Consider the following 13,853-nt stretch of genomic DNA (forward strand, 5'->3'; position numbering starts at 1 on the left):
TATGTTAGCAGCATTCAGAGTTCAGCAGTGACTTCTTGCTAAGATGGCTATTTTACTCTTTCCCTGGGATGTCTGTGGTCTTGAGTCTCCCCTTTCAAGGGGACATGAATTGAAGCTAAGTCTACTCCTTTAATCATGAAGAAAGTGATGCTTTGAGAAAGTTAATCTGCTGTTGATATCAGGACCAGAAGAGGAAGGGAAAAGCCTGGAAGCTTGTAGACTAAGGAAACCCCTTTCACAGTAATTTTGGAGCAAGGTACTAAGCACCTACACTTTGATCTCGTTCCTCCAACCCAATCTTCCCTTGAATTTCTCAGATGACTAATTTACTTTGTAACCTTTTGAAATATACTTAAAAATTAAGTATTAGGAAAAGATGCTGTGACAGGAAGCATCCTAATGATCTGATGGGGAAGTGGATGTGAGAGTACCTATAATATCCCTGATATTAAATGCAAGGGACGTGCATACGGGAGCAGGTCCTGGAGCACATCACCAAAGTCGGAAAGCCCTCATAGGGAAGCCTACTTTCAGCATCAAAAACTCCAGTTCTGAAGCAATCCTTAGACTATTATGAATTCGAGAAAATGTCCCATAATAAGGCAGTCTTCCTTATACATAAGAGAACTCAGGTGTGAGATAGGCCACATGAAGGGAATGTAGAGAACCTCGTTCAAAACCTAAAGCTTTAATGTACATCAGAACTAATATTAAAAGGAAGCTCCATGACTGCAAAAATGTGAGAACTGTTTCTTCAGGAAGTCCAAATCCAAGCATTAGAGAACTCAGGAAAGAGAGGAAATGTTTCATGAAATTTACAAAACATCTCCAGCCTCAAGTCAACCCTCTCTCAAACATCAGAAAAAAAGAAAAAGCAGGGGAGGAAACTAACAACGGCATACTTGGAAGATCCTTTTGCCACAGACCAGTCCTCACTTTATATCAGAGCACTCACACTCAAGAGAAACCTTTAGAATGTAATGAAGGTGGGAAAACCTTCTGCCAGAATTTACCCTTCAATGTACATCAAGTGACCCATAGAGAAACCATACGAATGTAACACATGCGTGTAAATCATATCTTACTAAATGTGATATAATACACATGGGGGGAAAACTCAGGATATTGAATGTGGAAGGTTTTTTCGGAAGTCAACCTTTACATCAGAGAACTCACTACACCTGTAAAGAACGTGGGTAACCTTTCTTCCAGAATAACACCTGTCGGTACATCAAAGAACTGGTTAAGGAAAGAAAACCTTCCGTGTGAAGTCAAATCCCTAATTCAGAACCAAAGAACACACATAAGGGAGAAAATCTCCGGGAATAATGAATTTGAGAGTGCTTTTGGCAAACTACACGTATTTATGTAGAAACGCTACATAAACAAGAGCAGCGTAAGACATGCATCCAGACAGAATCACTCACTGACTCTCAGGGGACTCCTAAAGGAGAGAAACCCTAACAATGCAAAAAATGCAGGAAATCCTTCTGCCAGAAGACAGAAATCTTTATAGACTGGAATATTCACATAGAAACCCAGAGAAAATATGTAAGGAAGGCTTCACCAAGAAGTTGCAACCTAAACTGAACAGCAAAGAAACAACATTTGAATACTTTGAAAGTGTGAAAATTTTTAACATGAAATTTAAAGCCTGGGGAAATTCCATCAAGTTAGGGAGTTATGTCAAAAACACCTTCTCCTAGCAATAATATTGTTTGAAAAGTCATGTTTAATATGTGATACCAAACCTGTATCCAAAAAATAATCTAGTAAACTCTTCTGTAAACCCAAAATTTATACATAAAAAGATTTTTAAAAAGAAAAAAGTCAAGCCAGTCTAAAGGACACAGGAGCCAGCTCAAGGAGGCACTCAATGGCCAAATCTGTGGTAAGTGGAGCACTAAAATAACTAAGTATAGTAATGAATTATAAATCATTAAAAACATACAAATTTATGAGTCCATACTGATAAAAGAGAGATGGACTGATCAATCAAGAAGACGGGAAGTCTCTTGCTTATAGTAAAAATGCCAAGGGCTAACTGAAAGAGGCACTGGGATCATAAAATCATTACTTTGCAATCATACAGCAAAAACTGGATCAGACAAGAATCACAAATGGATACCAAATCCAGGCGGAAATTGTGATGAGAAGCAGAATATCTGCAACGTCGAAACGTGTCTCTCCACAGGCTGCTGATTAGTTGCAAGGGAAGAAAATATAAAGAGAAATAATACAATGGAGAAATCCGACAACGTCTTGACCGGTGATAAAATTAGTATCTACGAGAGACAGACAGACATCGTGTGCCTCCAGATGTGGCGCCCTGAGAGGGACATATCACCCAAATGGGATTCTGGCTGAGGGTGCTTAACCTCAACCTACTTACAGAGAAACGCCATGCAAACACAAGATGAGGGCTGTTCCTAAAAAAAGGAAACCATGAGGGGTGGGCTATTTCCTCAAAAATAACAATGTTGTAAAAAGGCAAAAAAAAAAAAAAAAAAAGTCTATAGAAATATCCCAGATTAAAAGAGGCTAAAGAGACATGATACCAAGGACTAATTCCTGTATTAAATGAGGAAAGATGCTAATAAGGACATAATTAGATCAAGTGACAACATTGCAATATAGATGGTAAAGCAGATAAAGACAAGTGTCAATATAAACTTATGATGGGTGTGCTGTGGTTATGAACAGCTCAGCGACAGGATGGAGAAGAGGCAGAAAGTGCAGAAGAGAAGGTAGATGGGGTAAAATATGAACAGTAAGTGAATCTGGCTAAAGGGTATACAGCTATTCTCTGTACTATTTTTATTTTGCAACTTTCCGTAAGCCTTAAATTACATCCCCCCAAAAAGTAATTTTTGAAAAGCCAATTCAGCATGCTCTGGACCCTATCTCCTCAAACAATAGGTAGTTATCTCTCTGTCTCATTTGCCTCTTCCCTCTTCACTAGATCATTCTGCTAAGCTTAGAAACATCTTCTTTGTGTTCCAAAAAAAAGCAAACAAAAGCAAAGCAAACAGCTCTTGATCCACAGCTACTGGACCCACTGAAAGACTTATCTACTCACATTGTCACTTTGCCACTTTCCCTTTATCTTCAAACCACTGCAGCCTGGCCTCTGCTCCCATCACGTAATGACACTGCTCTTCCTAAAATCACCTGACACCCCCGGGTTGCCAGCTCCACGGATCCTCTTCAGTTCTTTTGCTACTTAACCTTTCAACAGCATTGGACACTGTTGACCAAACCTCTTCCTTGGAATAGTCACTTCTCTTGGCTTTTGATCAAATACTCTTGATTTTCCTCTGGCCCCTCTGCCCCTCCTAAGCCTCCTTTGCCGTCTCTTCATCCCCTACTTGACTTTTAATGGTTATAGTTCCTACGGGTCTCAGTCTCTCCCTCAAGGGGTCTCATCCACTCCCATGGCTTCAAAACCATCCAAACGCTGATGACTCTCAAACTTATTTCTGTGGTCCAGATCTTTCCTCTGAATTCCATACTCATACAGCTCAACTGCCTTGACATCATTGACCGAAACCTCTCAAACTCAACATATTCAAAATTGAATTCTTGCACTCCCCAGACCCTAAATCTTCTCCCCCAGTCTTCCCATTTCAGGAAGTGCCACTTCCACTCACTCAGCTGCTTAAGTCAGAAAACCTAGATCATCCGCGGGATGTTGAAATCACCAGCAACATTTTTTCTTTATGCTTTTCAGGGGTTTAAAATTTTCCTACAATAAACATACGCTTATGACTACATTAATTAACTAAAATTAAAAGAACCAAACCTCGTTCTTTTTGGGTAATCAGAAACAAAACAAAGATTTGCTTAAACATAATGCTTTATAGCCTCTATATTTGTTCTTAGCTGTAGTTTCATGAATGTCTAAATAAGAGTACTAAAAATTAACTTTCACATTACCGGAAGTGTTTGGATCTACTGAGGACATCACAGCATCAGCTTCTATCTAGAAAAGAAAAAAGCATAAGATATACAATTTCATCAAATGTTTTCACAGTACAAGTTCTTAATTCCTGGGGTGCGGAGAAGGAATGTATTTTATGAGAAACCAACTTTGTTGAATCCAGCAGACAAGTAACATCACAGAACAGCTATAATAGTCATTTTTCTCTTCTATTAATAAGATACCAGATGCTAATCTACTACAGACTCTAATGGCCCCCAAAACTTTATTGCATTGACCAAAACAGTTTGGTCATATAGATTCAACTTGGCTGTCACATGTACAGCATAACCTAAAAGGTAACATTTCTGTTTTAGACAAATACAAGCAATTGTTACAATGGCCTCTATGGGTTTACTTAAAAATTTTTTCCTGACTGTAATAGTAACATGATGTAGAAAACATGAAAAATATTTTTTAATTATGAAGAAAAACATCTAAAACACCAGCCATCCAGTGAAAACCATTGTTAACATTTAGGCCTAGTACAGCTTTTTTTCCCCCCCTCCATGCATTTTTAAACTATTTGAGAATACACTGTATATTAAGTTTGGGGACCTGCCTTCACTAAATATTAAAACATAAGCATTTTCCCACATGGTTAAGAGAGCTTTATAAACATCATGGAATTAGAACCTTGGCAACATCTGATGTAGCTTCTCCACCTTGGATTCCATGCCTTGCACTTCCCTGGTTCCTCCTGCCCCTCCCAGACAACCAGTTCCCAGTGCATCTTCTTCATGGAGTCCCCGCCGACCCTTAAATGTGGGCACTCCCCCCATGTTCTCCCCTCAGGACACTGCCCCTCACACGCCGCACACTCCTCTTGGGCAATGCCCCCTCAGTCTCATGTTTTGAGCTACCACCTGTGAGGAATCCCTAATCTATCTCTAGCCCTCACCTCTCCACCCAACTTCAGATTCCTACATCTAAGGGAGGTGGCACAATCTGAGAGCAGATCTTTACCACCATCACCTCAACACCCAGCACAGCACTTAAAAAAGGAATGCACTTGGGGTGCTTGTAGCCTCCTCGAACTTAATATGCCCCAATCCGAACTCACTGCCTTTCCCCCAAACCTACTCCTTCTGAATTTTCTTATTTTCTTATCCCTTCAGTCCTGCTGTCACATCACTCTGATACGGCCACCACAGGCAACCGTGAATCACCAAGGCATAACTTCTCCCACCACCACAAAGCGCTCCCAGACACTTCATATCAGAGTCTACCTCCGCTGCTCTAAATGATGCCCAGATTCCTATTAAAGTTACTACAGAATTAGACCCTTCTCCTTGCCCTCCTCCCTTTCTGTTCTTAATCTCTTCTCTATCTTAGTATTTATCAGAGTTTCATAAGTCTCTCTACACTAAACTGTGAACTATTTCAAAGTAGGGTCTATGTTTATTCACCTTTATATTTCTAGCAACTAGCAAGTGCTCCTTTGATTAAATGGGAACACAATAAATTTCATTCTGTAAACATCTTCATGAATGCAGAAGTGATTTATTATTTTAGTGCCTTACTGCTTCATGACCTGCATTCAGTAAATATTTCATTTGCTGAAAAGCAATGTTTAAAAATAAAACCCCAAACCTCAACCCATTGTAAGAGGAAAAATCTGTTAAATTTCACAGAGGGAATACATTAAGCGTCACTTAATAAAACTTCATGATTGTTACAAATGATTGTTAAGTGTATAAGTGATTTGCTATATCAGTATTTCACTGTTTAGCGATCTGCAGTAAACAAGCATTTCCTTTGATTAAAAAATAAAATCCAAAACCTCAACCAAAAGTAAAAATCTGTTAAATTTGATGGTGTGTATGTATGTATGTTACCATATCACTGTACTTGTCTTTAAATTTCTCACTTACATGTTCTAAAATTAAAATCAAGTAAATAGATCCAAAGGTGATAAAGGTAGAATGAGACCAGATATCTTTCCAGCTGAACCTGGGTTAAATTCAATGCTTCAAAAGCTGAGTCCCCTTAGCTGACCTGCTCTGGAATTCCAGCTGAAATGATTGCAGGTTAACAGGAGAGCTGCAATTTCTGGGAGCCAGCCCTGAAGCTCCATAATCAACCTCTCAGTAACTAAGCAACCCCTAGCAGTTGAACCTACCTGGGTGGTTCATGGGACATATTTATATCAACAGAACATATTAACAGTGAAGTTGTAATACACTTAAGCATAATGAAGAACAGAGAAGTGGGACATCACGAGGTCCCTGGCTTTGCAGGGCCTGCAATCTGACAGACAGGTAGAGCCCACTCATAGGGAACAATTGGGCCAAAGCAGTTGCCCAGCCACTTTGTCTAACAACAGCAGGAGGGATGACATTCCAGGCAGAGCCCTGAGTGCTCCCTCTGTTTGATGCCTGCAGTTGAATTTCTTAAACCTGGCCAAGATCTTGCCCCTGATTAATTCCAGTTCAGCAGCTTAACAAGAGGGATCCATCACTAGAATGGATGTAACAGACAAGAGGAGCAGCACAAGGACAGGAGGCATAGGAAACCTGTCCTACTAAAATGGGAGATTCACTGAAGTTCAGCTCAACTCTCCTTAATTAGTGCAACCTTTCCTGGAGACCAATGCCCAACAAAATTTCAAATGTACCTAGCACTTGTATTTCTAGGAATTTATTCCACAGAGATATATCCACAAGCAGAGATACAGTTATAAGAGAATGCTCACAGCAGCAATATTTGTAGGAATGAAAAATAAGAGAAACAACTGAAATGACCAAAACAAGGAAACTAGCTAAAGAGAATAGTAAGCAACTATTTTTTTAACGTGCTGTGTGTGCTTTTATGTTCTTCTATTGTGAAGTGAAAAAAGCAAGTTAAAATAAAATAGGCATACTATGCACCCACTTTTCAATACAATGCTAGGCGTGTCTGTCAATACATAGGAAATTTTGGGATGATACACAAGAAACTGTTAATAATGGTAACTCCTGAGGAGTGGGACCCTTTAGTAGGGAGGGAGGGGATTTTACACCCAACTTTATACTTTTCTGGACCGTTTTAATTTTTTGACTATGTAAATGCATTCTTTTCATAATTTAAATGGAGCAAATTTTTTTTTTTTAATTTAAGAAAAAAAGAATCCTGCATGTCACTTCCTCTGTGAATTCCTTCTGTTATCAACATCCCACTCCCAGGCTTCCCTCTTGGAACCTCACTAGCATCTCCTACTTAATATTATTAGCAGCCTGATGACTTAGTCTTGACGGATTCTAATTCATTCCTGAGTTGGATTCTTAAGACATAAGTAAAATTCAGCACTGGACACATCTCTGAAATTGCTCAAAAGGCAGCGGTTTGCTTCATAAACATCCTAAGCTAGCCCTCTGCACTTTACTTAGAATCCATCCACTACTGTATTGTCAGCCCAGTCCCCAAATACAAAAGAAAGTTCTACCTTGGAGGGCTTGTATCCAAACAGCATTACAACAGCAACTTTAAAGTTCTCTCTGCTTAGACAGCCTTTGTTTTCTTCATCGCATGCTTTAAATACCTAAAGAACAGCAAATATCTTTAGTTAATAACACAGAAACCATTTGTTCTATTATTACTAACTCATATTAAGTTTAGACCTCCCAAACCTAAAACTTAGCCAAGAGTAGGGCTGGGAAATGGAATTTCATTATCCTAATTTTAATCCTCAAGAAATCTTAATCTGCTGGGACTTCCCTGGAGAACCAGTGGTTAAGACTCCGAGCTTCCACTGCAGGGGGCACGGGTTCTATCCCTGGTCGGGGAACTAAGATCCCGAATGCTGCCCCCAGGGCCAAAAAGAAAAAGAAATCTTAATGTGTTAAAATGTACCCCCCAAAAAGTGCAAACGACTTAATCGCTGGGTTAATTCCTTTAAACCATTCGGAAAAATTCTACCCAAAATTCAATCCTAGAATTGGGAAGGTGAGGCAAAGGGGCTGGCTTTGAAAGGGGGGAGGAGAGATGGAGATTACAGGTTGTTATACACAGACTATGTCGCGGAGAAAAGAAGGAATTGGAAGTAGAACACTGGACAGGGATCCAGAAGCCTTGCAGCCCTAGCCTCGGTCATTAATCATGACACTTCGGAACGATAGTCCAGCCCTTATCTGTGCAACAAAGCTGAGTGAGAGCCAGGAGGGGGTGACGGAAGTGAAAGTCCCGGGTCAAGTTAAAGTCGGAGACAGCCCTCCGGACACCTACTTCCACCCACTTCTTGTGTTCTGACGGGCTGGCTTCCCACATCCGCGGCCGGGCCCCGGCCTGGGAGAAAAACATCACGACAGTCACACGGGAGCCGGGACGCCTGAACTCGCGACCTCTGCGGCCTACGCCCGGCTTGCAGCGACCGCCCACCAAGCTCCCCGCAGTTCAGGAAGCTGAACTTGGCCGGGTACCTCCAATGTCTTCTCCCATTGGACGGCCTGCGAGCCACTGGCGTTGACCCCGCAGTTCTAGTGGCCAGAGACTTTGTTTAATAATGTTTCCTTGGAACAGCCTATGGCGGAGGGGCTTCCAGGCCCGCCCCCAGCCTTGGCTCCGCCCCTCTCTTTTCCTCTCTCCCCCTTTTAGGAGCCGCGCCACGGTCTTCTCTCCGCCCCTTCCTGCGGGAGTGCCCCCTCAGCCCCTCATGACCCGGAGGGCTTTAGGACCCAGCTGCGGGCATCCCGGAAGGGGAAGGGGCAGGGCCACTCTGCGCGCGCCACGGCCTGGAGCATTTGAAGCGCGCGCAGGCGCGAGTGGCGGCGGAGGAGCGGGGTCCCCGGCGGCTGCGTGTTCTGGGGGCTTCAGGTGAGTGTTTGCAGGCCGCGGGTTCCGGGGCCTCTGGAGCGCGTTCGGCAACTGCCCGCGCTTTTGCTCCTTCCGGCCTGGAGCGCGGGCAACCGGCGTCCGGAGAATTCTTGAGTGCCCCGCGGGACTGGAGGTGGATCCGGAGGGAAGCGGAGCATCTTGTAGAGACACTAGGTAGGGTCCCCTTCTGGGCCTCGGCTTCCTCCAGTAATAGTACCTCTTTGGCGCGAGCAGCTGCTGCTTGAGGAGACCGGAGTCCTGCTGGAGGGGTCCCCCCGCCGCGGATTCTTACTCTGGCTCCTCCACGTAGTAGGCAGATGGCCTGGAGAGTTAGTGCTAGCTAGCATGTTGGGCGCTTACTCTGTGCCAGGCACTTAACCTCTGTGTTTAGTCTCCCCATAAATGGAAACAGTTATGAGTGTGAAATGAGTGTATGCCCAGTAAAGGTGAGCGCACAGAAAAGTTAGCAGCTGTCCCTTCTTACTCAGTGTACCCCGGAATCAGCCCACTTCACTCCATTCCGAGCGCCTTCATGAGCTACCAGAGTCCCTGCGGGAGCCGCCTCACTTCGACTTTTGTCTCCCTCCAAACCATTCTCCATACAGAGTTGTAGGGAACGTAATATTTTTAAAAAGGAGATCGGACCAAGGTACTCCCCTGCTTATTAAAAGGTGCTCCCCTTAAGTGGAGCCTACTGTTCTTAGAATAAAATCCAGGATCTTTAACTTACTCCTGCCCACCCCCTTCATCCTGGACCACCTACCTGTCTTCCTTACCCAAATCTTTCTGTCTGTTTTTGGAGTTACTACAACCTTGTTCTGGTCTTTGCAGGTTGGGTTCCCTCACTGGGAATACTCTTCTTTCCCTCCCCCACTTTTATTTGGCTGATTCCTTTTCATCCTTCAGAGCTCACTTAAATGTTAAATTCAGGATAGTCTAAGGTAAGGGCATCCCTGTTACTCTCTCATACCTGTAAAATATAATGAATATCTGTAAAGATATCTTGGCTTTTTTGGTTATTTTCGTTTGTGTCCATCTGTTTCTTTCTCCTTGAAATATAAGCTTTCCTAGGACAAATTGTTTCTATGTTGTTAATTTCTTATTCCCAGGGCTTGGCACATAGTAGCTGCTCAATAAATATTTTTCTAATGAACATACTCTGGGAGGTAGGTATGACATCCATTTACAGAGGAGGAAGTTGAGGCTCAGCAGTTAAGTAACTTGCCTAAGTGCACATTTACCAGCTAGTAATGACTGGGTTTGAAATTGGAGTCATATTTGCCCACTACTGGCCACACCTGGCCTCAGTTGAGATTGACTTCCATGCCCTCCTGATGGTCTGCAAGCTCTATAAGAAGGGTCAGCTGGAAGCGTAAAAGAAATAGCCCAGCTGGGTCTGGGATGGTAGGGGGAGAGGAGGAGCTAGCAGCTTTAAGAGGAGTATCCATTTGCATCCACAGATTTTTTTTTCTAGTGTCTAATAGACACTCTAATGTTATGAGTTGGCATCTGGTGGTAGAATGTCTTTAGATTTTTACCCTCCTTGGCATTGTAGCTTAACGCAGTGTTTGCCAAATTTCAGTAATGTGGTCGGTTGCTTCCTCCCCAGTTTTGTCTCACTGTCAACATCTGTACTACTATTTGCTTAATATTTTCATTTGAACCCACTTTTACATAAACACTATCTTTAAGAAGTAAACTTCAGTTATTGTAAATGTAATGGAGCCATAAGATACCTTCTGTTGATGTTAAACCAAAGTGTTACTGCCTGCAGAAGAGCCCAAAGTCCGTTATTTGTTCAAAAGCAGGAATAGAGACATTTCAACAAACAGCTTTCTCCTTGATTAAACTGAGACATTGGATTGGAGTGGGAAAGGGAGGTACTTTCATAATGTAATGTTAGTTAACGTCAGGTCCCAGTCACCTCCGCTTTGGGAAATACTGCACTTTGCTGACCCACTGAATGTCAGATCTCAGAGTCAGCCCACCTGTGTTGTAATTCTGATCCTGGTGTCACCACTTACCCAGAGTGTGGTGTTAGACCTGTGCTGTGCGAGGCACTGCCCAGGGAAGACAAACCATGAACAAACAATTGAAGGAAAACACTTAGGTTCTGTCCTTGTAAAGCTATATGACTTGAGTATGAAAGCTGTCTGAGAATGCAGAGAGTCTGGGCCTGTGTGAGAGAGAGATGAAATTCTGATCCCGAAGCCAGATGCAGTCCTCCAAAGTAGAATCAGTTGCTGGTTAATCTTGGTGTTTACCAACAGCTCCCCTTCAACAGGCCAAGCGCCTTGACTGCATAGAGAGGCTGGTAACCTGCTAGGCTTAATGATTTGTTACAGTTTTATTAGCATATTATAAAGGTTTTTTTTGCCTTTAATTGGTAAATAATCTCAGGCACATTTTGGATTGTGAGCAGATCCAAAATTTAAACCATGTATAGAGCAGACAAAAACTTTTTTTCTCTAGGAAATATCTTTTTCAAAGCTTTACTTTTTACCCACTTGTCCTTTTTTGGAGGGAATTCTCTGTCCTCCTCCCCTCTCCCACCCCACATGTGGTTCTAGAAAGTGTAGATAATGATAAAACTGAAAAATTTAGAAATCTCCTAAATAGCTCACACAGTCACTAAAGACGAATAAATATTTTCCTTTCAGAGTTCTCAGGATTTTTGAATTCCATTTTATTTATACGTAATTGATCTGGGAAGAGGGGTGGTGGTGACCTCTAAGAGGTCTGTATACATCTCCTTTTCTCAGGCTGGGAGCTGAACCCTTTTTTCACCTAAAAACTCTGAGACCCTCTCTTTGCTTTAGGATGGGGCAGGAATCTAGGGAGAACAGCCTGAGGAATCTCAGTCGAAGATTCTATTACTCAGTGCCTAGCTTAAGAGCTGGTTTAGAATTCAATGAAAGCTAGAGCTTACAGCAGAGTAGTTTTTCCAAAGATGGTTCTTTTGTTCTTAAATAATTTTTCAGTTGCAAACTAACCGACACTATGGCTCCTTCATAGTGAATTGTGATAGCAGTCTCCAGAGTCTAGAACACTAAAGGAACTTAAGTTTTAAAAAACCAGTCAAAACAAACAAAAAACTGAGCGGTTGAAGTAGGTGTTAAGTAGTAAGTCTGTCTTAACCTCTTTCATGGGAAAACCTGGTTCTCAGATCCTGTAAACTGTAACAATACAGTTCCAACAAGCTGGATTATCTGGTGTCTTAACCCTTATCGGATTAGAAACAATTTAGGGAGAAAAACCTACTCAGAGTTCAAACAGCCTCTAGAAGTGGGCTGAACACAGGGGGAAAGGACAGAGAACTTTTAGAAAACAAGACCTAGACAGAGTGTAGGGCCCCTGTTACAGGAGCAAGTGTCTCCATCCATCTGTGGTCCCTACAGCTGTGGCTGCAAAACACTGTCCATGCCAGGTGGGCTTAATAGTGACCCTGGGCCATGAAGAACGAGTCAAATTATTGTCTAGATGCACTCTGCTTAAAAGCTTCTTGAAATGTGTAATTTAGAGGAGAAACTTTATCTGACTTGGTCATTAATTGAAAAAGGTGAGAAGTTGTGCAAAGTGATAGATACCTTAAAAAAATATACTTTTTAGCTTGAAACATGAAAGTATATTCATTTGCAAGTCTTTCAGTGCAGAATTTAGCCTTTTTTAAGGAGTGGGGGTCATGCTGCAGTCTGTCCTATATCTGCACTCATAACAGGTCCTGCTTACGCTCTAGAGCAAACATGTAGACACTCCGTCCACAATCTGAGTACAGACTCTTGAGTCCTGTAATTTTCCTCTGGGTCTTGTACTAAAGTGTATTTTTTTTGTTTTTTGTTTTTTTAATCACACTAAGGAACTGCTCCTTAGTTATTTGGGAAATCTACTTAGATAGCCCTTTACCCTTGAATTGGTGACATTTTGTAGGTAAGAAAAGCAAAAGTTTCATCTGTTTTCCTCTTGAGAGCAAGAAAGTGGAAGTTAAACTGTGTGGTTTAAAAAACAAAGTAACGTTTTGCTTTAGTACAAGTTCTTTCTCTGCAGGTTTTCGTGGTTTGATTTAGGATTAGATAATCATTAAGTCAGTTGGGTCCTCATGGAAGCATCCCTAGATAATGTATATATAGAATTGATCATTTGATACTGTTTTGAGGATTTTGTTAAGCTTTATGGTAAGTAGCTTATCTTGGGGGAGTAAGAAGTAGTCCCTGAAGTCCTTTGGGCTCCCATACCTGGGTGAGGAATAGGTGATAAATTCCAATTTGACCTGAAATTCCTTAAACTGACCTTAACCCCAAACACCTGTTGGAAGCTTCAGGGCTAAGAGTGGACATTTTTGTTTTGGACTTTGGCTCAAGTCCATTTCCTCAGGCATTTAGGAACAAGGTCTAGGTGGAAAGACAAAGGGAGTGAAGCAGAAGGTAAGCAGGATTTTCGCCGTCACTTTATTTGCCAAGTTCTCGTGGCAGATTGTGGTGATGTGTCGTGAACACCCACAGAGCAGCTGATGTTAGTGACACGTCTTGGCATCTGGTAAGTGTCAGGTGTGCTGTATGTGTCCTAGAAGCTCAGGACACGGAATTTGAGAGCAAGAGAATGAGTGTGCCGGTGGCCTGGTGGATGGGAAATAACGAAATTTCCACCTTTCATTTCCAGAGGAAGTGTAATGTCTCAGGAAGGCAGTTACGGGAGGTGGACGATATCCAGTAGTGATGAAAGCGAGGAGGAAAAGCCAAGACCGGACGAGCCATCTACCTCTTTTCTCCCGCACGCTGAGCAGGGAGCAGCCAGTGAGGCAAAGTACACCTGTTCCGAGGCTCGGAAAGCTGCCCACAGGAGGAAGATCGCACCCGTGAAATTCAGCAACGCAGAGTCCGTTTCAGAAGCTTCACCTCCCAAAAGGCAGAAGGGCGGTTCCCAGGAAGACCTGGGCTGGCATCTCTCCAGCAGTGAGGATGAGCTGCCAACTAATTCAGAACCTTTGAATGGTGTATTCCCTTCAAGATGTATTTTAGGTTTGTTTATGAGTATTGTAGCAAATTGTCCATGTTGATACATAATATATGTAGTTCATCATTAGAGT

General features: G+C 42.3%; 2 protein-coding genes across 44 annotated transcripts in view; one reads left to right on the forward strand and one right to left on the reverse strand.

Annotated features, from left to right (window-relative positions):
* LOC130707527 (EF-hand calcium-binding domain-containing protein 11-like) overlaps positions 1-8,362 on the reverse strand; it is a 215,081-nt gene extending 206,719 nt beyond the window's left edge. For 27 of the 43 annotated variants that reach the window (XR_009007439.1, XR_009007433.1, XR_009007435.1 and 24 more), the window contains exons 1-3: positions 8,183-8,361; positions 7,404-7,499; positions 3,937-3,982 (exon numbers count right to left, since the gene is read on the reverse strand). Coding sequence is in view for 30 of the 43 variants with exons in the window: in XM_057542550.1 (XP_057398533.1) it covers positions 3,937-3,982; positions 7,404-7,499; positions 8,183-8,257 (217 nt within the window). In the remaining 13 variants the exon portion in view is untranslated. Of the gene's footprint in view, positions 1-3,936; positions 3,983-7,403; positions 7,500-8,182 lie in introns of those variants that run through there. The other 16 variants (XM_057542554.1, XM_057542564.1, XM_057542552.1 and 13 more) reach the window with 4 other exon arrangements.
* A 414-nt stretch (positions 8,363-8,776) lies between these two features.
* Positions 8,777-13,851, forward strand: LOC130707529 (tyrosyl-DNA phosphodiesterase 1-like). The gene is made up of 2 exons (XM_057542566.1): positions 8,777-8,944; positions 13,427-13,851. The coding sequence occupies exon 2, from the start codon at positions 13,437-13,439 to the stop codon at positions 13,821-13,823; it is 387 nt and encodes a 128-aa protein (XP_057398549.1). The 5' UTR covers positions 8,777-8,944; positions 13,427-13,436; the 3' UTR covers positions 13,824-13,851.
* The last annotated feature ends 2 nt before the right edge of the window (positions 13,852-13,853 follow it).

Source organism: Balaenoptera acutorostrata, chromosome 3 (genome assembly GCF_949987535.1).
Source record: "Balaenoptera acutorostrata chromosome 3, mBalAcu1.1, whole genome shotgun sequence".
Classification (NCBI taxonomy): Eukaryota; Metazoa; Chordata; class Mammalia; order Artiodactyla; family Balaenopteridae; genus Balaenoptera; species Balaenoptera acutorostrata.